Source organism: Etheostoma cragini, chromosome 13 (assembly GCF_013103735.1).
Source record: "Etheostoma cragini isolate CJK2018 chromosome 13, CSU_Ecrag_1.0, whole genome shotgun sequence".
In the NCBI taxonomy this organism is placed as follows: Eukaryota; Metazoa; Chordata; class Actinopteri; order Perciformes; family Percidae; genus Etheostoma; species Etheostoma cragini.
Window position 1 is genome coordinate 18,091,419 of NC_048419.1, and position 25,774 is coordinate 18,117,192.

Below are 25,774 nucleotides of genomic sequence, written 5' to 3' on the forward strand. Positions count from 1 at the left end.
AGAGAGAGAGAGAGAGGATTAAGAGGATTAATGTTGGCTGTTTAATTGCATGCTCGCAGTTAGATGCTCAGGAGGATGGAGTGAGCAGCTGTTTTACTGTCCCCTTAAACCACATACTTTACTGGTTCACGAGGTTAGCTGCCATTGACCACCACACTGACATAAAAGATTTCTTTATCCACCATCTGGTAACCCTTTTCTTGCTCTGTCTGTCTCCAATGATAATGTTGATCAAAGTAGGCTAATGCCACATGATGAAGAAATGTGTTTTTAAGTAAAATACATATTAAATACACTGCTACAACAGATTACCAACAGCCTCATCACAACCACTTAACGCCAATTTAACCTTTTAATAGACCATGCTTAAGAGGACTTGTCTATATTGTACATGGAAGTTTATTTATGTCTAAATTTAAAATGAACTGAAAGGCATCAGTCTGTGTCAAGAATAACATTGCAGTATAGCGAGTGAATTGATATATTTCTGGATGGCATTGAAGGATTAAGAATTATGTCATCTGCATTAATCCACGTCCTAACTACCTGGCTTCGTGTACCTCCCACATCATCTTTCAAAAGAAAATGAAGATTTTTGACTCTTAGTACAATTTTAGCAGGCAATTTATAGTGTTATCATTTTGATTGGAAATCATGTCTGGAGCCGCATAAGCACGAGGAAAACAAAACTACCTATTTTTAGAGAGATTAATGATTGGCACATTAACGTTAGTAACCTAGAATGAGGGTTTCTGGCTGCAGGGATTGTTTTACATTCATTTATGCTCGTTAATGATCACATCACATTGATTTGAGGTCAGGATTTATAGCCTTAAGGGGCCAAAAGTAAAGCTGACTAAGCAATGTGTATGAAACTGCATCACGCGTGAACTTTTGAGGATGTCCACTGGACGCCAAGGGCAAGTTCAGAAGCTGACAAATTTCCTTGCAATCTTCACTCTTGCCCTCTTTTTTCCTGTGTCTGCTCATTGCATTCAGTGAAGAGGCCACCTGCATTATTATTTTGCTGAGGCTGCATCTCTGCATCTTCCCTGCTGTATTGCATAATTAATGCCTCATTAAGGCATGCATGAAAACATATGTGCCAGCATAGGCTCTTTTAATCAAGATGGACTAGATTCCTAAGCAGCTGCCCTGTCTCAGAGGGGAAAAGAGGAGGAGGAAGAATGGTGAAAGAGAAGACAAAAGGAAAGGCAAGAACGGCAGGAAGGAGGAAGCTTAAGCCGATTCAGTTTGAGGTGGTGTGTGAACACCGCATGGTTGGATGTGTTTCACAGTAGAGAGTAATTAAGGCCAGGATGGCTAATGAACCTTACTGGTGTAACTGCAGCATATGTGTGTTTGGACTAGGTTGACTGATTTTAAAAATGAACTAGAGCAAAGGCTCTGTCAAGGCTTAAGAAAAAGTCACAGAGATGAATAATGGGATCTAAAAGAAATTAAATGTAAAATATACATTGTTAACTTTTCTTTGTTATTGGTGCAAACTAACCTTACTTTTTAAAAACTAATTTCAGCATAGATATCATATGATCAAATATGACCATATGATGTATGTCTAGCGGCAGAAATAACTTCAACTTTTCTTTTTCGTTTTTTTGTCTTACCTAATGATGTCCTGGCAGGTACTGCATCCTTGTTGATCCAGAATGAGACCCAGGAGAGGACAACAATCAGGGTGCATGGGATGTAGGTCTGAATGGTGAAGTAGCCCATTCTTCTGCTCAAGTCAAAGAAGACGGTCAGCACCACGTAGTCCCCTGGAGAGTGAAAAATAACATGAGAAAAGAAAGAAACAGAGTGAGGGCATTGTAGAATGTATGTCAAAACATACAAGATGTAAAGTTTATATGCAGGATAGAATTTTCTTTACACAAGTGTAAAAAATGCTAAGTGATTCATCTTGAGTATTTATGTTCAAAGTCCATACAAGAATACAGGGACAAGCTAATCTAACATGTAGTGCACTGAGAAAGTTCAAAAGAATGACAGCACATTATCGTACTGTGATCAAAGAAGGCTTTCAACACAGAAACGTGGATTAAAAAAACCTGTTAAGTCATGGGCTGATCAATACCTAATGTTGTGAAACCAAAATCTTAACAGCATGTCTTCCCAAGGCAGCTCAAGATCTTAAAGGAAACAGAGTGTTTCAGAGTGCTAGCACTGGACGTGCTTGGATACACACACAAACCCTTGTCTCCTGCCAGTAGTTAGCTGGACCATGAACACTGGAATCCAGCTGATCATGAGCCATCCCTGGGCTGGCGGTCTGACCCAAGCAGATGTTGTGTGTTAAGAGGTTGAGGTTAGCCAAGTCCAGGTAACACTGACCCTGACAATATGGATCATTCGGCCCGCTTGTTTAAAATGCATCATAAGCACGAATGCATGTGCACCCTCTTGCACCACACAAACATGTAATGTGCTTCTAACACCCTTTGCAAGGAGGCTGAATTCAACCAAGACCAAACTGAAAGACAGGCGTTTACAATAACAAACTCAATACACACACAATCCAATAGTATTCCTTCTACCTCGAACAATGCAGCAATGCTTGCCAATAGTTACTACCCTCTTAAGCGGTCTACCAATGTACCTGTCTGTCTGTTTCCCTGTGTTTAATGGCAGTTCACTCCTGGCCTCCAGCTCAGTCAGTTGTCTGCTAATTGATTAACTTTAGACCGTTAACGGTGTCGGAAACCTCCCCTGGCCTCTTGCTGTGGCTTGTAACCTGCAGGGCACAAACCTACACTTCCCAGCTATGTATCTACTCTTTGTGTGTGTGTGTGTGTGTGTGTGTGTGTGTGTGTGTGTGTGTGTGTGTGTGTGTGTGTGTGTGTGTGTGTGTGTGTGTGTGTGTGTGTGTGTGTGTGTGTGTGTGTGTGTGTATTTGTTTAAGCACCCGTAGCACATGGAGTATTCTCTGCAGCTGGGGATTGAACAGCTGGCTAATAATTTTCCTCATGCGCACAACACCTATGCAGTTTATTGAAAAACAGCCAACATCTGTGTATTTGTGTGTTAATGAGAGACAGAGAGGAAAAGAGATGAGACTGTCAGTGTTTATTATATCTGTGGACATGTCCCCTCTGTGTGCGAGTGAGTCTTTGTAGTGTCTGGACGGGGACCAAGTTTTTCTGAACCATCCCACTATGCACCTCTGTTCACCCATCCATTGATAGCATCATTAAATAAACCAAGTGCAATAACCCCTGCAGCACAACCATAACTGTTCATTTTACCATGTGTTTTCTGCTGATGCAGGCAGGTGCACCATCTATTACAGTGTGCCGACTTGGTTTGTAGGAGTACGGGAGACACATGAAGGCTGCTCTCAGGGGTCCCCCAGCCCACTATTTTGTTTTTTTATTAACATTACATTAGCAGGGGCCCAAAACCGAGACCCCTGACAGCTGAGAAACTGCCGGTTAATACACTTATTCCAGCTCGGTCAGCAGCACAAAGCCTCCTTCACATTTCCTCGGACTCTTAATGATAATGGGATTTCCACCACAGGAGTGAGGTCGGCTGGTGTTACACCCTCCTTCCGTACGCTTCTCTCCGTCTGTTCGCAAGTTTCATTATAGGCCACAGCACTTGCCAGTAAGACACTTTGACCGATGGCCTCCATTCTGGCAGGCTGATGTATTTGGATCAGCATGTCTGTCATAAGTCAGTAGTGATGCATTCCTTTGTTAATGTCTTCATGATTCCACTCAAAACTAAATGGCTTCCAGTTCCTTTACTGGTTTAAGTGTCTGGCCAGAATTTCACAACATTACCATAGGAGGAGCAAATAGTTTAGTGCTCCAGATAACCAGTCCCAACACAATCAGTGGACTGTGTGAACATGTCATATTTTTCACAAGTTGTTTATTTGTGCGTGATTGCCTGAGTGCTTTTACAAAATTCTCACATCTTTCAAATGATTCTGATGGCCCATGTTTATGTTTATAAAGAAAAGTGCACAATCCTGGGGAAAATTGGTGCGGTCGCTGTGTAGGTGTGGGTTTAGCGGTACTGTATGTATTAATGTTTATTATCACCCCTAGGAGTTGCCAATGTTATAGATATTTAGGAATCCTTAACAAATGGGTTTACATATTATTATCTCTCTCTTTTCTACATGGCTGTTACCACTAAGGTCACAATTTTCCTTTTGTGGATCACCAACGAATATAAAAAAGTTGCCATACATGAGATGATATGATCTCACACCCCTTTGCTACAATGCCCACATCTGCTATGATCCTACAGGCAAAAGAAGTCTTTCATAATTATCAACTAGACTTAATGTGCTTATTTCTCCAGTAACAAGAACACACTAAAAGTTCAGATCTCTGTAAAGGCCTTTTGTTTTTCCGGACTTTTTCCGTTTGTTCTCAAAATTCCTGAAAGTTTACATTTCTCAATTCCTATCATTTTATCGCTTTCATTACATTTCTGTCAACCTAATCTGAACCTTTCTGTTTGTAATTTGGGAATAAAAAATGATGATGACAGCTGTGTGAAAAAATCAACTATGCACACAACAGCAAACATAACTATTGTTTGCATGAAGATACGGTTTGAAGCATTTCTATTAGGATCACACTTTTCCTTGGCAAAAGGAATTACTACAATCTGATGTAATCTACAAAAAGAAATAAAAACTTGGTGGGGATGATCATTCATCAGAAAACACTGTATCTTTTGTGTTAAAAGCCGTAGAGACAACTCACTAACGGAATTTAGACAGACTCAGCAGAGCTAGAAAAAAAAATCATTTATCCAGTATGAGCCTTGTGCTGTGTTATTGTAACAATATAAATTGTTATTTATATGTTTTATAGGTTGTTTTATTTGTTATTTTTATTTATTAGATAGTTTCCTTTTTATCATTATTATTGTTGCACTGTCGGGGAGGGCGGGGTACAAACATTTCATTGCATTACTTGTTATAGTAATGACAAACACCTTGAATCCTTAAAATACAAAAACACAGGGATGTTTGATTATTATTAGAATTCAGAAATTGCAACAATAGTCTATATTTGAAGGGAGAGTATTGAACCTGTGAGAAGGAATGTTAATCCCAATGTGGCTGTTCATTATTGCAGAATAGCCAAAGGGGATTTTATGGGAATGAAACATGGTAATTCAGGATTGCTGACCAGAAGACGAAAAAAAAACTGTCACATGTGAATATCCTTTTGCAGGCAGCCAGGCTGAAAATTGTTGTGGATATGAATGGGCAGGAGAGACCTGAGGCACATGTTGGCCATCCAGTGAAGGGAGACGAGCCAGACATATTGCAGAGCCGCAGACAGGCTGTCTTACTGAGGTTCTCTCCTGTAAAAGATCTATATCAGAGGTGACATGAGATGCAATTGTGCATGTGTGTGTTGGTGAGAAAGACAGGAGCTTTGCTAATGACCAGGGTTATGCTATACTTACAGACTAGGGGCTATATGCCAGTGATTAACTAGTAACTATGGCTTTACATTTTGCCTCCACAGGCTACTGCAGCTATTCCTGCCCAACAGCAAGAGGCAAGATGATGTCACGGCAAAAAAGGCACAGCATTGTCATGGTGAGTAACTGCGGGAACACAACAGCATGATTAAACACTAGACAGGAGTCTGCAGAGTTTGATTGCCTTGTTGTTAACTTTGTGTTGAATGTGACAGGGACAGATGAATATCCCTCGCTACACACTAATAGCTCTCAAATTACTGAGAGCAAGGATGTTTACAGAATTTTTTTTTAGATGACGATGTCACAAGCTATTATGTCGGGACAAAGTAAACCCTTAGGCCCCTTTTGAGCCCCCCCCACACACAAAACCCAGTACTACCCACCCAAATTAGCTGATTGGACCTCTCTATAATACAGGGATACAGGGTAAGTTTGGTAAACATTTTAACAGTTGCCAAGGTATGGGCCAGTTCTTATTGGGATTTAGTGGTGCATATTATCAAACACATATGGAGTATGTCTAATCACCAGAAATCACCATGCAGACCATGGGACATCTCCATACAGTTTTCCTTAGCTACCATCATACAAAAAAACACACTTTCTGGTGTTAAATATTATTTCAGGCCCCAAACATCTTGTTTATTTCTTGCCCTCACCTAAACTCTTGTACTTTTCTTGCAACAATTTAAGACAATTCCATTAGTGAATTTACTTTCATAACACCATATAATTAAAAACAAGGCAAACACATTTACAAGCCACTTCTCTCGCAGTCTGTTATCCGTGGTCCAGCTTATCTTGTCTAAAACTGTCTTCATTATTTCCTATTTACAAACTGATGAGAGACGCTATTCACACTCATTAAATAAGTTCCAAGTTCTAAACTCTCACTCTCCTTTCTCGCCATTTTTAATACATCACCTCTTTTTATTTTTTCTGTTCCAACCAATTTGGCCAGGTGACAAGACTTATCCGCACTCAACAGTCATGGCACTAATGGCTAGACTTATTTTTCTCTCTTGTGCTTCTATTTAAAGGACAGATTCAAATGCTTATTAAATGAAACAGCTGATTTCTGGGAAAGGAAATGCAAGGAGAGGAGAAGAGAGAATGCAATGCTGTGGTTGACAAAAGAAAAAAAAAACTACAGATAAGCACATAAGATAAAAAGCTTTCCAGAGGTCTTTGGGTATGGGATCTGTTTGGCTTGGATTTGTGTGTAAATGCTTGAAAAGGAAAATATAACAAACAACCTAAAAATACAGATGGATGGACAGATTACTTGTTATGTTAAGACAAGCAGTTAGATGGAGATGTGGACAGTATTTGCAATTTTTTGTAATATTTTGCAACGTATGATTTTTTCGCCTAGTGAAATAAAACAAGACTACATTCAATTTACATTTTAGCTTTCATTATTCTGATCTACACACCTGGTGCAAGATACTGGCCAGAAAAAAAGCTCTCACCAAAAAGGGAGTGTTGCAGAAGAAACAGTACTTTGTGTGCAATAAATAGAAGAAGCACTGAGTAGTTAGCTTTAGTTGTAATAACCACTGTGGATGAAATTGAAAAAGAGGCAAATGTATTTTTTGTTGTTATTTCTTGTTTTTTTGTTATTTGTTTTAACAACTAAGTAACAATCTAACAGCAAAAACAAAAATGAAAAACTCACTATTACATCATATCTGTAGGATGTTTTTCTCAGTTCTAAAGGCACAATATACTGGTCTTTACAAAAGCAACAATTTCATTTAAATCTAAATTCGATGGATGAGCTCAGACAAACACTGTATAAGCCAAGACAATCAGTCCTTGATTCTTTGCAAATGGCTTAGTCCTTTTACAGATTAGAGTTTTGGATCTCTGGTTTAATGCTTTGAAATCGAATTAATCATATTCAACACACTGAATGAATTTCCCCAAACTACAGCACTGATATATGCCTGTGCATACTCAGACGAAGTAGCATTTTCTTTTAAGTAGCTCAATAATCACAAAGCTTTGCCAAAACGGCACTCCCAGAAAGTCACATGTACACTTAAATAAATTGATATTTTTAGTTCAGTAAGCCTTACAAGCAAATGGGCTCTTTGTGGTTTACTTCATGTATAATTCAGCATTAATATGAAACATGTATCCCCGCATAAAGATTCATGGACAGTTCCATTGAAGGTAGCGCGTTTTCAAGTCCAAGCTTAGAAGACTTGAAATTTAATTTCACTATAGCCTTTGCAGGACTTACAGGTATCTCTGACATCTATTAGCATAATGCACAGATTCACTACGCTCTTTCCAAGCTTAGCAAGGTAATATAAAATGCCACACATAACATATACAGAATGATTCTGCAGACTTCTAATACCAAAATTACAGAAAAAAGCACCTACGTGTTTTAAGTGCTTCCCTAGAATTCAGATGATGTGCTGAACAGTTTTTGATTAATGGGAAACTGCTCATTCTGTTTTTTATTACGATTCTGAGATTCATCCACTTGATGCCATGTATAAACCTAACAGACAAAAGATGTTCCACATCTACTCTCTCCTTATTTCTTATGGCTAATTACTTTGAAACCTTCGGCTGCAGAATATTAAACAAGGCCAATATGCTAAATGAGAATAGTATCTAGGACCAAACCTATTTTAGTTTATTGAGTGATTTAGGGCTTGGCCCAGGAACAATAGTGCATCAACTTTTAATGTTTTTAGCCTCTAAACCAGCTACAGTATGTCTGTCAAAAAGAAGGGACTGTTCATTTTGTTTAGCATGTTCAGTACATATACAAACTCTATTTTGGATGTAACAGTTTGGATTTACTGCTCAGCGACTCCGAAAAATGGCACAAGCTCCAGGCTGGATAGAAAATCACCTGTATAGGCTAGAAAGACTCTGACGGGACCTCATTGACCGTTAGCTAAATACAAATATAGCAACCAGCGGCGATTGGCGCGATCAAACCTATTTTCTCTATAGCAATTTTAAAGTAATTTCACACATGTGGTCCAACGTCGTTATAAAACATATCCTGCAAGCTTTGTAACGATTGGACAAACAGTGCACTTTGTTTAAAATGCCTACAACTGATTTTTTTAAAAACATTTATTTTCAATTCTGTGTGATATGTAGCTCAGTCCAGCTCAAGGCAGTTTGAGAAAAGCTACGCTTTCCAGCTATCCAATCGGAGCTACGGTGCAATAGGAGATCTAAAAGATGTGTTTTTCAAAAATTTCAAAATGGTGAAAAGATTTTCTAGGCAGACCTAAATGATCCTTGAGGCACATTCAGCTGCACCTGTGTGACAAATTCCAAGTCAGTCAGAATTACGGTGTGAGGGGCGTGGCCTTTCAAAGTTCGCATTTTGAAGACTTAATTACAGCACCACAGTGTGGCCAATTGGGTTGATAGTTCTACAGAAGTACATGCACACCATTTCCAGTTATTGCCCCAAGTTTCATGTTTCTAGCTAATTTCAGCTCATGGGAATTTGAGCTGGCATGGCAGACAAATACTAATAATAAATAAAACAGACAGCGTCACGGTTTGAACCCTAATTGTGAACCTGAAAATTAGCAAAATATGACCACTTTAATGTTGTCAAAAATTAAGTCCATCTTAAATCAGACATATGATGAAACATATACACAATAGGTGTACAATAGGTCACCCATGACTCTATGCTGTATGTGTTTTTGTATTTATTAAGTTATTTAATGACAGTAATAATACGCAATTTCTTTTTTCATCAGATGATGATCACTCGATCTTTGCTGAATTAAAAAAGGTGAATGAGCGCTGAAACAATTATTAACTGCCGTGTGACTGTGTATCTATAATAACTGCTCACTCTAATCTCTCCCTCCCTTTATACCCCTCTCTCTGTGCGTTCTCCCTCTTGCTTCTGGGTGATAGTTGTGATGGGCAGGAGTGGGAGGAAAAATGCTCTGACTCAGCCAGAATCCTCCTTTTGTGAAGTTAAATACCAATTTACACTCCTCCATCCCCTCTTCTATCCTCCACACACACATCCTAACCCGCCCAATACACTAACAGCATTCACATTTACAAGTGTCTGCTCTATATAACCCCCTGCACCCTACCTCGTCTTCCCTGTTTACTCTTGCAAAAGAGATGATTTTTTTCATTTTGTGTCCTGTGTTTTCCTGTGTCCTACATTTTACAACCCCCAACCCTTCCCCCTTGCGCTCTCTCTCTCTCACAGTTGACACTCTAATAAGCTAGTAATTAAAACCTGCAACAGAGAATTTTGATAGGCCATATAAGAAGAGATTGCTTTGGGAAAATAAGGCTCTTGTTTTCCTCCCTATTGGCCACCACCTGCATATAAAAGAGTGCCTGTGGTGCACAGCAGAGGGGAACAGGTTTAGAGAACTAGATTTTATTTTTGTCTTTGTGGAATGTTAGTGTCAGTGCTCTTTGTTCTGTATAGATGCTTGTTCTGTTTTGGAGGCAACACCATAAAGGACAAAAGAATATGGATTGAAGACAGTGAGTGAAGGTTGAGAAATAGAATAATATTCAACCCACTGATCCTCTGCTGTAACCTCTTGCACCTTAATATGTAAATATAAATATTCTCATGATCTATTTTTTTCATCCACTTCATTGACACCAAATCTTTCCACAGCACAACTGCAGTTGCAATATGAGCTTCAGCAAAACTAGGACAGTGGGATACATTGACTACACAATTAAAGTCATGTAATTTGCAAAAGAGAGGAAGAAGGCATAGCAAGTGGACGTAAATAAGGGAGGTTGTTGTTGGTTCCTGTTGGTTCAGTTAAGATGACGGTAGGAAAAGATGGAGCTCATGAGGCGGAGAGATGCAAGGAAAAAAAAAAAAAAGGAAGCGAGAAAAAAGAAGAAGAGGATGCTCAGCCAATACCAAACCATGCGTCCCTTTTGACTCCTTGGTGCAGCTGTCATTCTGAAAAATCATTCTCACCATCAAGGGCTTTTCACATGGGGAGCAACACTTCGCCTGCGTAGCCGCAGTTGCCGTACAACTGAATAACATTAGCTGACTGTGGTCTCATATATCCCTAATCACAGGTCAATTTATAACAAATTATGTTTTTATTAGGATTTGTAACTTTACACCAGTATTATAAATAGTGAAGTTTATTGTACATCTAGAGTAGGTTAGTTTATTTTTGGTCAAATATTAGAAATAATTTTAGGCCAGACAAGACGAGCAATCTGAATTTGTGACATTGGACTCTGGGAAGTTTTCACAAGTTTCTAAAATGAATGTTATGGTTAACCGCAGGCAACGAAGTGTTCACATTCCCTGTTGACCGACTGACAGGCTGAGTTTGTAGGGCAAGGCTAGGGAACCTTATTTCTATGGCAACAAGTAGTCTCTCATTGCCACACCTTCCTCCACAGTGCACACGGAGGAGGGTCTGGGTAGAAAAATGCTGAAAAATAGCCTTGGGAAAGAAATTGTTTTGGTGCAACATGTGTAGGTTCAAAGGTTGTTTTAGTCCTGCAAGAGAAAACTCATATTGGACAGATCGTCTAGCTAGATGTCCGGATTTACCCAGCAGACATCTGAGGAGCAGTTGACCATAGCCCTCATAAATCCACCAGAGTTTAGAACTACAACACTAAGAAAGCAGAAGGTAACGGACATCTGAAAACGGACATTGGAGCAGAAAATAGCTCTCACGCAAGTGGAAGTTCCACAGTGGCCATAGACTAAGCAATAAATAAATTCAAAACGCTTTACAAAAAACAATAATAAGCAGTTTAAAAAAAAGGGAGAATATAATAACAGGATAAAATAGAATAAGATACAAATAAAAGATGCAGTGCAGTTTGGGAAATTAATAATTATTTGATAGATTGTATGGACGGGTTTGGGAGGGGAGAGGTAGTTTTGTGTGGAGTGTAAAATGTTCTAAATAAATAAAGGGTTCTAAGTAAATAGGATAATTAGGTCTGGAATTTTTTTTTGGTTATTACAGAGGGAAAGTACCAGAAAAGGTACTTTGGGTACTTCCCAATTCCAGGTACTGGTATCTGTAAACTGTGAACATTACCCAACCCTATGACCATAAAGTCATATTTTATTATTCTTTTGCACTGGATGCATCTGCATATTCTTCAGTCTCATATTGATTGAATCTCCTTTTTACATGTATTGGGAAGTTTTCTGAGAAAGAAGTGTCAAGACAACGTATAAATTGGAAACTGGATTAATGTTGCACAATATGCTTGAGCTTCCACAGGTGTTTTATTTGATAAGGGATGCAATGTCTCAGCAACAATAAAAAAAGATTGGCATTTTGGTTTTATTGCTTTTTGTCTCCCTTGATCTTTCTTGATTAAACCAGGCATCTGTCCTGGTGGCATAATTTTGTTTCCAGGAATTTGATAACATATTCCCTTTAATTTGCTTTGGATTTCTGCTATTGAACTCGTATGTGGTGCCTGTTCACACACCATCACTGGGTGATTTCACAAACCTCCTGATGCCAAGACAATATTGTCACATGTCTGTCCCACCTCTTTTTTAAGTGGATTTCCTTAATGGAACATCTTTTTTGTTTAGCAGTGCAATGATAATGCAGCTCAAACTCACTTAAACCCAACTAATCATTAAATAGTCCGGACAAAAAACTAACTTGACATGTTATCCAAGGACCCAAAGTCAATAACTGACAGTTTATCTACAAAGACTCCTCTAGAAGATATATGGACACCAAATGTGATATCAGAAAGGATAGAGAAAACGTTGCAGCAGATTGGTATCTATTATAGTTGCGTATGAAGTGTGTTTGTGTGGCTGAGGATTAAATTATGGTCTATCTCCCCATTTGCAGTGCAGAGGGCCCAAAGATAGAGCAGCGTTGCACTCTGCCACAAAATAAGGGAAATCCTTTGGCATGTCAGAGACTGACTGTGCTTACATGAGTGTGTTTATATATACCGTGTGCATGGGCGTTGTGTGGCTGTCTGTTTTCCTCTCGACGGGCCACTTCCTTTCAACCACAATGCCTCCAGATTCACCCATCAAAGAATCATCTGCAAACTGTGGAGCTTTGTAATCGGGAGAGGGACAATGATGTGTCCCTGGGCTTTCTCCACTCTAACTGGATCACACAGGCCGGCGCACACAGACAACAGGGCTGCACGGCATGGCTTTTGGAAGGTCACTCTAAGAATAGCTTTCAATATGTAAAAAAAGACTATCCAATGGAGAGCACACCCTTAAATGTGCAGGCATGCATTAATTCATGGACACAGGCGTAGACCAAAGCACTCTGAATACTGTCAAACACACAAATATGCACCACTGGCTGATGCACATAGCATACAGTTGTGCTCAGACGAAGCTTCTCATGTCCTGCTAAAACAATCCCAGGATTCGCTGCTGAGAAAAGAGAAGATAGTAGCAAAACAAGAAAGAAAGACAGCAAATGGCATTGACTACTTTCATGCTCAAACGAAAAGGTTCTTGGCAATCTAAGCAATGCTTTTCTAAGCTCATTTGTTCCCCTAATGTGCTGGGAAGATAGTTACCGGCCTCACAGAGATCCCTGTGATAGTATTTGATAGTTGATGTAAATGCACCACACTGGCTACATTAATCAGTGGCTTTAGACAAAATGACTAATCGCTCATTTCTTCCTCTCAATATATCTTCTTTTACCTCCTCATCATTCGTACACTTCCACCCATAATGTAATAATGCAACCACACAACTGTTTTTGGATGCAAATTAGTGGCAATTGATATTTTGTCAGACTCTGAGATTGTGTTAGTAAAATTCCATTTCAGGTCACTACATTTTACACACAGTGCAGATATTTCTTTCCAAGTCAAACTACATTTCAGATACAGCAGAGTTGAAGCTTGAAAAGCAAACGCATTTCTAATGATCATTTGCTTGTAAAATAATGTTTAGTTTATAATGTTGCTTATACTGAGACATTAGTAACCAAAATATAGCCTCCAAAATAAAGCCTCAGATGCAGCAAATCCACATATTTTGCTCAAAGCTTCCCGCCACACTTGACCTCTGTAAACTGCTTAATGGATTATGTTGTTTCATTTTCCCTTGCAGGACCAATACAATGCCCCAACTACCATTCCTTTCCATTTTATTGCCGTCCCTCCTCCTCTCCTTTTTTTTTTCTTCTTCTTTTTTTCTCTGTCCTTGTCTGCACTATGATGTTCATCCCTGAACTCCAGCCTGGCAGATGGGTAAACCGTTCCCAACATCACGCCTAAACCAGTCACTGAGGGGTTAACTTTGAGGCTAATTTAACGTTATGTGGACTTTTAGTGCCTTGGCTATCCTACCTCCAAAATCATCCTCTATTAGTTTCTCTCTATTCAGTCCACTTGTCATTTTAAGGGTCCTTGCTTGTCATAAGCAGCAGTGAATGTCTTTTTCTTTCTCTTTACTGGCCTGAGATTGTGTGCATGCATGCAAATGCGTGTGTGTCCGTGTTTGTAAATGCAGGTATCGGCTTCCAGGCAGTACAGGCGGCTCTGATGCAAAGTGACATGTTGAGAGACCAAGCCTTTGGACACTGGCTGAGGGAGAGAAGAGAAACAAAATAAAAACCGACATAGCCTTTTTTTTTTAAACTACAACGCAACTGGATGAGAGCAGCAGATGGCATGTCCCCGCCCCCTTTTAATTACAATACCACTCAATTGTTATTTAATCATTTACAACTTTTCATTGAAAAAAAGCTACAACTAGAGAATACGAGCACATACACAGTAATGCAGTAGAGTAGTACCGTGACAAGTTGAGCTGGGGAGAGACTGGCTTGTCTAATAGAATGAGAGGGAACCTGTTCCTCTGACTATTTGCTACAGTCTTCATTGTCTGGATCCAGCCAATTCACCTGCCTTCCTGTCTGTTCATCTTAACATTATGTGTCCCTCTGTGGCCTCACCTGACCCATTTTTAACTCAGTTTAACTTGAACCTTTTCACATTATTCCAGTTAAAGCACATGATTCAGCAGAGTACTTTAACTGGAATACTGCAAAAATGGTAATTTAAAAAAAGAAATAACTGAAACTAACTATAACCGTCCAGGTCAGACAAATACACAGACCCCTTTAGCTGGTAGGGATTAAGTGTCTTGCTTGTAGACAACACAGTATCATATACACTAGCAGATGCTAGAATGAGTGTTTGCGCCCAGGGACATCTGGTTGAAGGACATTCTCCCTACTCACTACTCTATAGTCTACAGGCGGCCTCAGTACTAACACTCTTTTTAGTTAAGATGAGAAATTGCAGCAGTTGACACAGCTGAAGTGTTCAAGCTTCACTCTAGCTCATTGTAACAACAACCACCATTATAGTGTTTGTCCTTGTTATAAAAAAAACAAAACAACTAATATTTGTAATATTTGTAATAGAGTGTGGCTCAGATCGCATTTTTCTGTCTGAACCAAATTGAGTCAAAGTAGTAACCGAGCCAAACCCAACAAGCATTCTGGTTTTTATGTCCGATATGACTTGGGCCCGACGCATATAATAGTCTATATCCACAACATTTCTTCTTCTGGGATTGCTCTGTTGCCGCCAGAAATTTGTCCGGATGTCCCTTTTTTTTGGGGCTGGGTGTCCGTTACCTTTCTTTGTGTTGGAATTTTAAACTCTGGTCAATTTCTGAGGACTATGGTTAACTGCTCCTCAGATCTCTGCAGGATAATTTGAGACCGCTAGCTAGAATAACTGTCCAATTGAGGTTTTCTGTTGCACGACTAAATCAACTTTTGGACATATACATTTGTCACCAAAACAAGTTCCTTCTTGAGGCTATTTTCCAGCGGCACCATGGCTCTGTCTGGTGTTTTTTTCCACCCCCAAAATTCTGTGTGGACTAACCGGACCCTCCTCCGCAGCGCGGAGGGTATGGCAATATGAGACCGCAAGGACTGCAAGGTGAAACACAGAGTTTGTGTCTCCATGTCAAGTAATTACTGTTACCATGGTCACCGCTTGCCTGTATGTCCCATAAATAACAAAGCCCAGCATTAAACAAGAAGTAGCCTAACACAGACATTATGTCCATCATTTGTATTTAACACTATATTTTCACTACAAAAAGAAAATAATTTCTAAGTATTTGTCCGAACCCAGCGGGACCCCCTTCACACTTGGTAATCCAAAAACGATTAAAATGAGGAAAACTAATAGATGTAGATATGTAGAATAGTAGATAGTTTGCATATTCAACTTTTACATTGATAGGAAACACCAGAAGACAAAATAATGAATTCAACTTAAAAGCCAAATTAAAAACATAGGTCTAAGAAGATTTTTTATCTTAATATTTAATTTTTTTAACTAAATGGAATGGTGTTAAGAAGTACTGTATGTAGTTCGAAAACAGTAACTCTTTATTATTATAATGTTTGTCTACACCTAAAATTCACAAAGGAAGCTGATAATGATACAGCACATTTAGGAATATTTCCAGCACACCTTTCAGGAGCGCTACACTTCATAGCGAGTACTTAAGCTGACTGGTTAATTATAAGGCCCTAACTGACTGCTTTTTGAGACAGATGTTGTGTTCATGAATCTTGAAGCAGGCCAGATACCCAAACAGACTGAAAAATTACACAAGAGGTCTCTTAGCCACAACCACGGTTCTCTGCTCTGACAAGAGAGCAGATGGCTGTTTGTGGAAAAAACAAACCAGATCAGAGCGAGAAAGTCAAAGGACCCTGCAAAAACTCCGCTACAGCATACCCTCCCACACAGATTGCCTTTTCAAGTTGTCACTTGAAAAATGTTTTAATCTAAACAGAAGGAAAATGTACAAGCAGTTTTCTTTTCTTCTTTTTTAATCAACTTCCACCCTTGCTTGCATTTGATCTTGCACTGCACATGTGCTGTACAGAGCACAACCCTCTCTCTGCTTCCCTGTGTGTGTAAGGTGTGTGTCAGCATTTCTTTGCAGTGACACTCTGTTGAACTGTGGCGAATTACAAAACAACTGGGTAAATTCAGTTATTCCCATGGCTACTTTGTGTGAGAGTGCATGCATACATATTTCTGTGTAAGTCTGATAGAGCTTGGTTGGTCGGCCAATGAAAAGTGAGCATTTTACTCAGACAGAAATCGGATACTATGTATCTGATATGACTAATATATTGAGATATTTGAAATAATAAACAACATCGCAGAGGCTATTGTATTTACTTTGTGTTTCTTTACATATGTTATAACAGCCTTGTACTGCAATCAAATATTTATAAAATGTTTATTTTGAAAGCTAATAGTTCATGGTGTTTTGTCACCTTGTCTGTTACAGTTACTGAGCACCGGGTTACCTTATGGGGATAGCAGGTATTAAACCCATCGAAAACACTCCAAACACAATATTATCTTCAACTCAACTGTTTATCATAAGAGTTTTTAAAGCATTCAAAACTGTGTATACTAGTTCTTTTACTTTACTAATGGCTTGCTTAGCTACAGTACGTGCTTTTTGCAATATAGCCTTTATTATGATGGGGAAGCAGTATACTATATGACTAGACATGCTGAGCTACAAATTATAGCAAGAATACTGACCCTACTGCCACATGTCTGAAAAATGACTTTACTTTCTTTCAACCAGTCTTTAGTTTCTTTCAAGTATATTCTCAAACAGATGGAGTATAGCCCAAAAACATATATTGCCCCTGATCAATACTAGCACAGCAAAAAATACTAGGAAAAACTAAATACCTCATGAAAATATAATTCAATTGAAGCTGTAATGTCATACGGAAACATGACTTTTCAAGTTTAGTAATGGAAGTTAAGAAAATAATGGCTGAAACGGCTATATTTCCTTCTAATCAATCAGTGTTAGTCAATTTCACAATAGGATTCATGTACAATTCATACATGTACAATATTTTACTTGTACATATATAATACACCCTTTTTTAAATTGTCATTATTTCCTTTTGAATAATGCAGCTGATCTGATGAGAATGAACTCTTCTCAGGCCAAAGTTAATCTCTGCTGGGAGACTTTCTTTGATTCACACCATAGAAACGTGTAAAAAACATTTTGTCTTGCGATACATTACATACATTACTTACTGCCATCTCATTAATATAAACATAAACAAACAAGCACACGCATGCACACACGATGGCCCTCTACTAAAACATCAACACCGTCAATGTAGCTGAATTAAAGATAGATATGTAACAGATTATAAAAGGTCATATATTATTGAATAAAAGCATTATTGCAAGGCCTTGTTTTAAACTTTTTAGTAGAGGGGTGCAAAAAACAGACTCGTGATTCAAAATCGATTCATAGAATTCCAATTTTTTTGTTGTTGTACAGTATGTCTTCTGCAATCACATGATAGAAATTCAAGGTCCCAGTAACTTACAGACATCACACAGAACATACATCATAACAGGCTGTTAAATTAACAAACAAAAAGAGTAACTACATATTCATTCTGTGAATCGTTTTTTTAATAGAGATGGTGACAGAAAAGTACACTTAAATGTTTATTAATATGTTAATTGTTTAAAAAAATGTATATTTTAAAATCACTTTGCAAGCATCGGCACGGGACGATATTGGAGTAGCGGCCACGAACTGTACTGTAGGTCACAGTCCCCTCTGGTTCAGAAAGAGTTAAATACACATACTTAATGACAGAAGTGACTGGGAAAGTAAGACGATTTCACAGTCATCACACCCAATCAAAATTGACTTCTAAAGTCACAATTTGACCAATAAGGTCCAGTATATAATTAAAAGCCATCAATCAAATTGGGGGAAACAAAAAGTCAGGACAAGCCACAGAAAAAAATGTATAGCGCAACAATGCACAATACCATCCCACAGAGGAATTGATGCAGGTAGCCCATATGGATTTTACTTGAAGCAGTGTGACTTAAAAGTGAATGAAAACACAATGAATCTTGTCTGCAACCCCTAGCAACAGGCACAAGCCAGATCAGTCTACAGATCAGCAGTGATTTCTTGCAGACTTGGAGGAGGAGTGGCAGTTTTAAGAGAGTCAAAGAGAGAAATTCACTATATTTAATAATGTGTGTAGAGTTACTGACGTGCATGGTTAGGCCTATTAGATACTAATAATAATAATAATGCCTCTCATATTTTGATATGAAATTCCACCATATCATTACATTAAGTTTATGTTGCCTAAACTTTCCTGCCTTCCATCAGATTAGATATATCATGCTCAACATGGATGTTGTGTCGTGCAGTATCCGTGGAATCTTTATTCCACTGCAGCTTGTTCATGAAATTACTTCTGTCATTCACACGACTCGCCAATGACACAAGCAGAACGTCACTGACTTAGAACGGATATTTTAAGTCGGCATTTACTGAATGTGTAAGACTTTCTTATTTATTTTTTTTAACAAGAGTCTTTTCAGAAAAAAAAGAAGACATTTTTTTCTTACCTGAGACAGTCCTGACAACTTCAGTGGTGTTCCTCAGGCCCACGAAGGAAAACTGGTAGAGCCTCCACGAGCGAATGTCCCCAACCTCCACTGAGCTCCTTTTCCACTTGTACACAATCTCCTCCCTGGGGTACCCATCTGGACAGACAATAACACAGTTACATGGAGCTCTGTTAAAACAAGGAGAGGAGAGGAGAGGAGAGAGTCTTGGTCCAAAAATAACACAAGGTTCAACCAAGACTAACATTAATTCCTTTAGGAAATATCCTAAGACATGACTCTTTAGAGATGCGCTCCGCTGTGTAAAACAATGAGTTGGAAAAACCATTAAAAAAAAAAAGCTAAAGTATAAAGCACAGTATGTTTTATTTCAGAGTAAGCCCTACACACAGTAAGTCAGCTAGCTTGCATATAAACATGAAAGAACCATTATGTAACTAACTCCTGACAAAATATGCAGTCCATCTGTGGAGTGAAAACTTCTTTTTCTGAAACACTCAACTGACTTATAATAAAAAATTACTAAATTGATCCATGTCTGTCCATGAGTTGGATTCCAGTGATTTCATTACCAGAAGAGGATGCTCTCTCGTTGGAAGAATCACTTGAGTGGAGATGCATTATCATAATCAAATTATAGTTGTTGGTATTGAATTTCTGTCTGGTATCCAAATTTGAAACAAAAAAGGTAAAGTTAAGCTTCTTTAAAACTAATAGTAAGTTGAATTTGGAAATGGACTCCTTATTATGTGAATTGTTTAGTGTTGTCTTCAGTCTAGTGATGAGCTGTGTACAGCTGAAGAGGGAGTGGCTTGAATAATGCAAATGAAACTTCCTCAGTGCAGACTTTAAATGGCTTTATTACTGAAGTGCTCTCAGACATCCAGTAATGCAGGCCCTCTGAGGAGCAGGAAATGGAAAGATCAACTCATTTTCCACATTACAGCCAGCCAGTCCGTCTGCTTCTTCTCTGGCAATGCATCCAGGACAAATTATTGATTTGTTGTCCTTTTGGGAAGCTAGAACAACAATGTTCCTGGAGTGTAATGTTATGAAAGCACTTTCCAACGAGTAGTGTTGTTGTTGTCTAAATACTTGCTGCAATTAAGATATCAAAATTAATATGCAATTTGGAGCAAACTGAAATAATATAGTTTATCATCTGTATCTGTAAAGCATTCTCCAAAACTGCTGCAAAAGAGGTTGCATTGAAAAATCTACAATGCTTTGTGGCACGTGTTGAGAAAATATGCCATGTGATAAATTGCTGCACGCTGCTCCGCCTGCTGCCTCTGAGATTGAGCTCATGTACTGTACATCAAGCGATTTTCAAAGTTCTGAAAACATCCATTGCTTTCATCAAATTAAAATTAATGCTTCTGTTCCATTTATAGCTCTGCTACCCTCCTGCTTTTCCTGCTGTTTTGCTCTGGAGCTATTTAGGAAGCATTCTCTCTGGAGAATAACCCATGGTGCATCTCTCTCTGTAGATTCATAGCGGGCTCATTAGCATAACTTACCCTCATCTGCTCCTCACACAGAGGGACTGAATCATTTGGACTTGTGTCACCAGTTGAAATATCTTTTAGAACAGTAATGACAAAGTGCAGAAAAATCAATCAGTACTTTGCCTTTGGATGAGTTGGCAAAAAGATATCTATTATTAAATCCCTTTACTGAATGCCAGTACACGACACATGAATGAATTGTTTTACAGCAGTTGTTTTTGTTGAAATATCTCATATTGTTCCACATAACTACAAATTGTCATATTTTTCTAATCTATTACAGAGCTCTGTAAAGACTGGAATGCAAATACATGCAAATTTCATGATACATTCTTTCTAATGCATCTGATTGGAGATTTGCGTGGTATGAAATAAATCCTAAAACTACTTTAGCTTGAATTCCTTGATTTAGCTTAATTAATCTCTAGATAATGTATGTATTTGGATCATATGTTGCTCGTTTATGCCCACAGCATGTGTGTGTTTGAAATGAAACAGAGTAAGAGGTACAACAGTAGGGGATCAGCATATGGCCAAACTTACAGCTTGAAAACTCCAGGGGACATGAGTGCTCATCCATTGGGAAGTTGTTCAGTTTAAGCTGGCACTCTGCATCGATGGTCAACCTGCAGAGACACAATATTTGGATCCACTGACTCAGTTACTATAGACCATTTGTACAAATAAACACTCTAAATGTGTCCCAGTGTAATCCCTGTTGCAGTGCAAGGAAACTTAAGTTAACAAAGACCCAGGCTGCTGTCCAGCAATAGAATTCTATTGAATAGGCTTATAGAAAAATGTAAATGTGTAAACATAAATTCAAAATTGCATACCAGTCACTCACAAAACAATAGCGTACATTCAAATGGGTGTTGGGAAAGGTAAAATTAAACCCCTAACCTTATCACTATTAATACAAGGAATCATTAATTAGCGTTTCACTAAACTAAATTGATGTTTTTCACAGCAACACACACTTTTTCACACTTGAGGGAGTTTGAACGCTAAGTCATTAAACTTCCCCTTAATGAGAGAATGACCTTAAATGACTTTACCCATCAATGGACTTGCTATTGTCATGTATCATTGTCCTCCCAATCACAGCGGTCATCCTAATTAACCAGTGGTTAAATTCTGAGTTGCTTAACAAATTAATGAAGTGGAGGGGTAGTGTTCTGCATAGCAGAACATCCATCACGGCTCGATTGAGTCCAGAATAGTTCCCTTTCTCTCTTATTATCACCAATGATATATTGAGGTGTCAGTTTGAACGTCCGCTGTATTTATGATGGCATGAAAAAGATGATAATAAGTACAATTAATATTTCCACTCAACCTATTGTCCTGTTTTACACCATTTAGTTCCACAGGTGAGCGTTTCTTTATTTGATTACGACAATGCACATTAATCAACATTTCTGCAAATGCACCAGTGTTAGCTAGTTGGCTAATTTTCAACTGTAATCCTAGTTACCCAGCATGCATGTCTTTAGAACCGTCTTGCTGTGAGGCTGTGAGGGTTTTACACTCATACAGTTTATAGCTATTTTATTATTGAGTAGTCAATACTTTAAAAAGCTAGTTCTTTCAACTGATCAGAACAGTAACTTCTCAGACATTATATTATATATATTATATATCTCTTTAGGGAAGAATGGGACATTAGACAATATAGCGATGACACATCGCTATATTGTCCCCAACCTATAATATTTTTATTAATAAAACAAATTATCCCAAACATTTTTGAAAATCATACTTATGCAAAAAAACAATAGTGGAATTAGAAATGTTGCCTTTTAAGCCATATGCTACATGCAACAGGGCATACAAATCTCAGTTTAGGGCAATGCAGTTCTAGTGTTCCCTTGTAACTAACAACTTTCTGCCTCATTCAGGAGGACAGATTTCCGGCACGCTAATCAACGTCAAATTTAAAATGCTGAAATTCAAAATTGCCCAGGGCCTATTCAGTATAATCTGTACCATGAATCATTTATGTAGAGAGGCCATAAATTGTTCGGTACTTCAGAATACTTTCCAAAGTACACACATTGTTGGTGGGGATTCCAGAAATAACAGGAACAACCTTAGTGGCATAAAATTGAAAATAACCCAAATGAAAAATTAAATGCTGTGCAGTGGGTATTTCTCTAGCTTTAATGCTCCAATTGTTAAGTTGAGACTAGTTACCATGTACTGTACCTTCAGGGTTATTTCTTGTTGACAGATTTATTCAACTGGGAGTACTGACATTAATTGTTTATGTAAAAGAAATTTGAACTCCCCAATTATCTTGGCTATCATTCAAACGTAGTAAAATAATGCTCCTTTTCCAATAAATCATCAAAAATGTAAGCACTGTTTACCTTTTGGTTTAGATAAAATGGATGCAATATGGCAGAGATAATCATAACTGACATTTAAGCTGTGATAACACGGGACTGATAACTGGTGAGATGAATAACTCTGCCACCCAGTCACACAATCAATCAGTCAATCAATCAATCTGTGGGTCACATATGAATGTGAAATATCAAAATCAGTTGTAATGCTAACATCTCATCTCAGGCATCCCTGACGTTTTACCTGAGGGTGTAGAGTATTCGACCATCGTTCCAAATTCGAAGCATGCGATTGGGTGTGGTGATCCAGTGGGCGTCGGCCTTCTTTGAGTTTCGGAAAAAAGTGTCTGGGATCCAGATCTTCCCAACCATGTTGCTGTTGAGACGCAGAACCTTCATCGTACTGTTGAATTTTAACCTCCTGTCGTACCAGGTCTGAGCAAAAAAGATGTCGATGGTGTATTCCTGACGACACATAGAACACAGTTTTACCCAAATTGTTATGTCTAACTTCAGTTTAAAAGCTGAAAATGCTTTACGTAACACACCACGTAAATGTTTCTGCTTGTCAGGAAAACTTTGCAAATAGTATTGTTTGCAACCAGTGCTGTCACCCATGAAGGGCGTTTAACAGTGAGATGCAATAAGATCAAATCGAAATGTGGGCTGCCAAAGCGCTCCTGTTTCTTCTGGCTGAGGGGAACTTTTTATGCCAGTGGAAATGTTCACAGAAACACATTGGCAGGCTTTTTTTTTTTTTTCTCAGACAAGACAGTTTCTATTCAGACCAAGATGTTCTTTTGTCCCAACTCAAGAGTCATGTTGAAAAAGACCATCTTGATGCTCTCAACCTGAAAATTAAATGTTAAATGGGGAAATTAATAAAACCCCTTGTTTGGCTCGAGTATTATCTAAACTCATAACCTGCTGCTTTGGCAGCACTTTGTCCTGAGCTTGGCAAAATCCTCTGTCTCCTATTCAGCACCTGTAAGCACCTGTGTTAGAACATCCATATGAGGGATGAAAAGCAGCATGGCCAGTGTTAAAGAGCTATAAGCAAAGGTTTGATGTGGTCTAATGTGAGAGTGAAAAGAGACACGGTGAGTGAGAGAGAGCTATCAGTCTTTCTTTTATTTGGAAGGGTTGAGCCCTGAGGTTCAGAGTGAAGTACAGCAGGAGAGAATAATAAATAAAAAATCTGGGGATTTGTGTGCAAGAGCGCATTAACTTCCTGACAAAGCTTAGCCCAACAATAAAGCAGAAATCCATGCCAAAGAGTCCTTAATGAGATTCAAAACCCAAATTTCCGCCAGGCAACATTCCCATCCTTTCAACATCTTTTTTTTCCAAAACGGACAGGCAGACGGTTCAAATCCAATGATGAAGATAGATTAAATGCCTTAGGATCTTCATCTAGCCCCCGCTGAGTGGGATGACCATCTAACTTTTTTCTTTAACCTATATATACTTTTGGTTATTTAACAGAATCACACTACTTTCAATTCAAACAGCTGCACACATCCAAGAGCAGTTCAGAACTGCTCAGCTTAAGTGGCTATTCCATGCACCTTCAAATCTCTCCTTCTGAATTTTCATTTTTAATTTCAGTTTGCTTTATCGGCAAAAAAATACATCTGTGTTGCCAAAGAACAAGAATTAACATGCATATAAACAGCAACATCTCAACAATCTCTCTTTCTTTCTGTTAGTCTGTACAATGCCTTTCCTCTCTGTTGCGTATTATCATATTTCAAAGATTCCTGCATACGGTAATTCAAAATAAAAAAATGTGATGATGGTTTGATGCTCTTTATAAAATACCCCAACTGCTCCACATTTGTCATGTCACAGTGTGAACATACTGGCCTAACCATGCTGATTACATATGAATGTGAAGCAATCAGTCATCGTTTCAAGCCAGCATGATGCCCTTATCACACAGACACACAAACGCTCCCTCCCCTTCTCTCCCTCTCTCCCTCTCTCCATCTCACTCTCTCCCCCCCTCTCTCTCACTCACACTCACACACACCCACACCCACACATATATACACCGACACACACACACACACATGCATGCTGACTCCCTAATGTGAATGCAAAGACACATTTTCTAACTGATCCCATCAATGCTACCCTTCCAACTTCACTGTGACTGCTGTTATTGAGAGTGGGTGTTTTAGCTAAGACTAAGTGAAATGGAACGCCACCACCATGTAAAGCAAGCTGCTCTGCAGAATTACAATAGAAGTGGGATCTCAGCAGGGATGTGCCACAAAAAACAATGACACAAAACAACGCTGATGTGAGATTTTCAAGAGACTCTCGTTTTCTAATCCTGCTTTCACTCCAACAAACATTTTTCCTCTCCACCATCAGATGAACTGATCTTTTAGTCATCACTGCAGTGTGACATCTAAATATTCTATTACTATTCCTCAGTTTTCTTCAGTTACTGTGCATTGTAACATAATACCAATGATAATAAAAAAACATGGTGTTTGTCTGAAACGGATAGCTGAAATTTCCAGCCTACTCCATTATTTTTTTTTAAATAATAGAAATGTACTGATACATATGGTTTTTGGAAGGTGGTACTGTACAAATAACCATTCACTGATATGATCAGAACCAAAATTACCTATTTTTGAGGGGGAATAAACTTTTTCACTGTGAAGGCATAACATGTCCCCTTGCGTTGCGGACATAGACAGACCAGCGGGCGCTCAGTGGATTGTTGTCGGGAGTAGGAGGCGACAAGGCAGAGATGGGAGAGAAAGCAGAAGCAAGGATGGCGGTCGAGCCTGCTAGCCTGGCTGAAAAAACTCCCACCCAGATCGCCAGTGCCAAGCCTCCTATCACCAACGCCAGATTGATCAAAATGGATAAGCTACAAATACACAAAGAACTGACGTGTGATACTCTTCACCAATCCCCGGCTGAACACACTCATCTCGGACGGCAGCTAGCAGGGCG

The 25,774-nt window shown here is 38.7% G+C and overlaps 1 protein-coding gene across 4 annotated transcripts in view; it reads right to left on the reverse strand.

Moving 5' to 3' along the window:
- Positions 1–25,774, reverse strand: part of gabrg2 (gamma-aminobutyric acid type A receptor subunit gamma2) — a 51,019-nt gene that overhangs the window by 8,420 nt on the left and 16,825 nt on the right. For all 4 annotated transcript variants that reach the window (XM_034889895.1, XM_034889894.1, XM_034889893.1 and 1 more), the window contains exons 4-7: positions 23,043–23,263; positions 20,994–21,076; positions 18,943–19,080; positions 1,629–1,781 (exon numbers count right to left, since the gene is read on the reverse strand). In XM_034889895.1, coding sequence (XP_034745786.1) covers positions 1,629–1,781; positions 18,943–19,080; positions 20,994–21,076; positions 23,043–23,263 — 595 coding nt within the window. The remainder of the gene's footprint in view (positions 1–1,628; positions 1,782–18,942; positions 19,081–20,993; positions 21,077–23,042; positions 23,264–25,774) is intronic.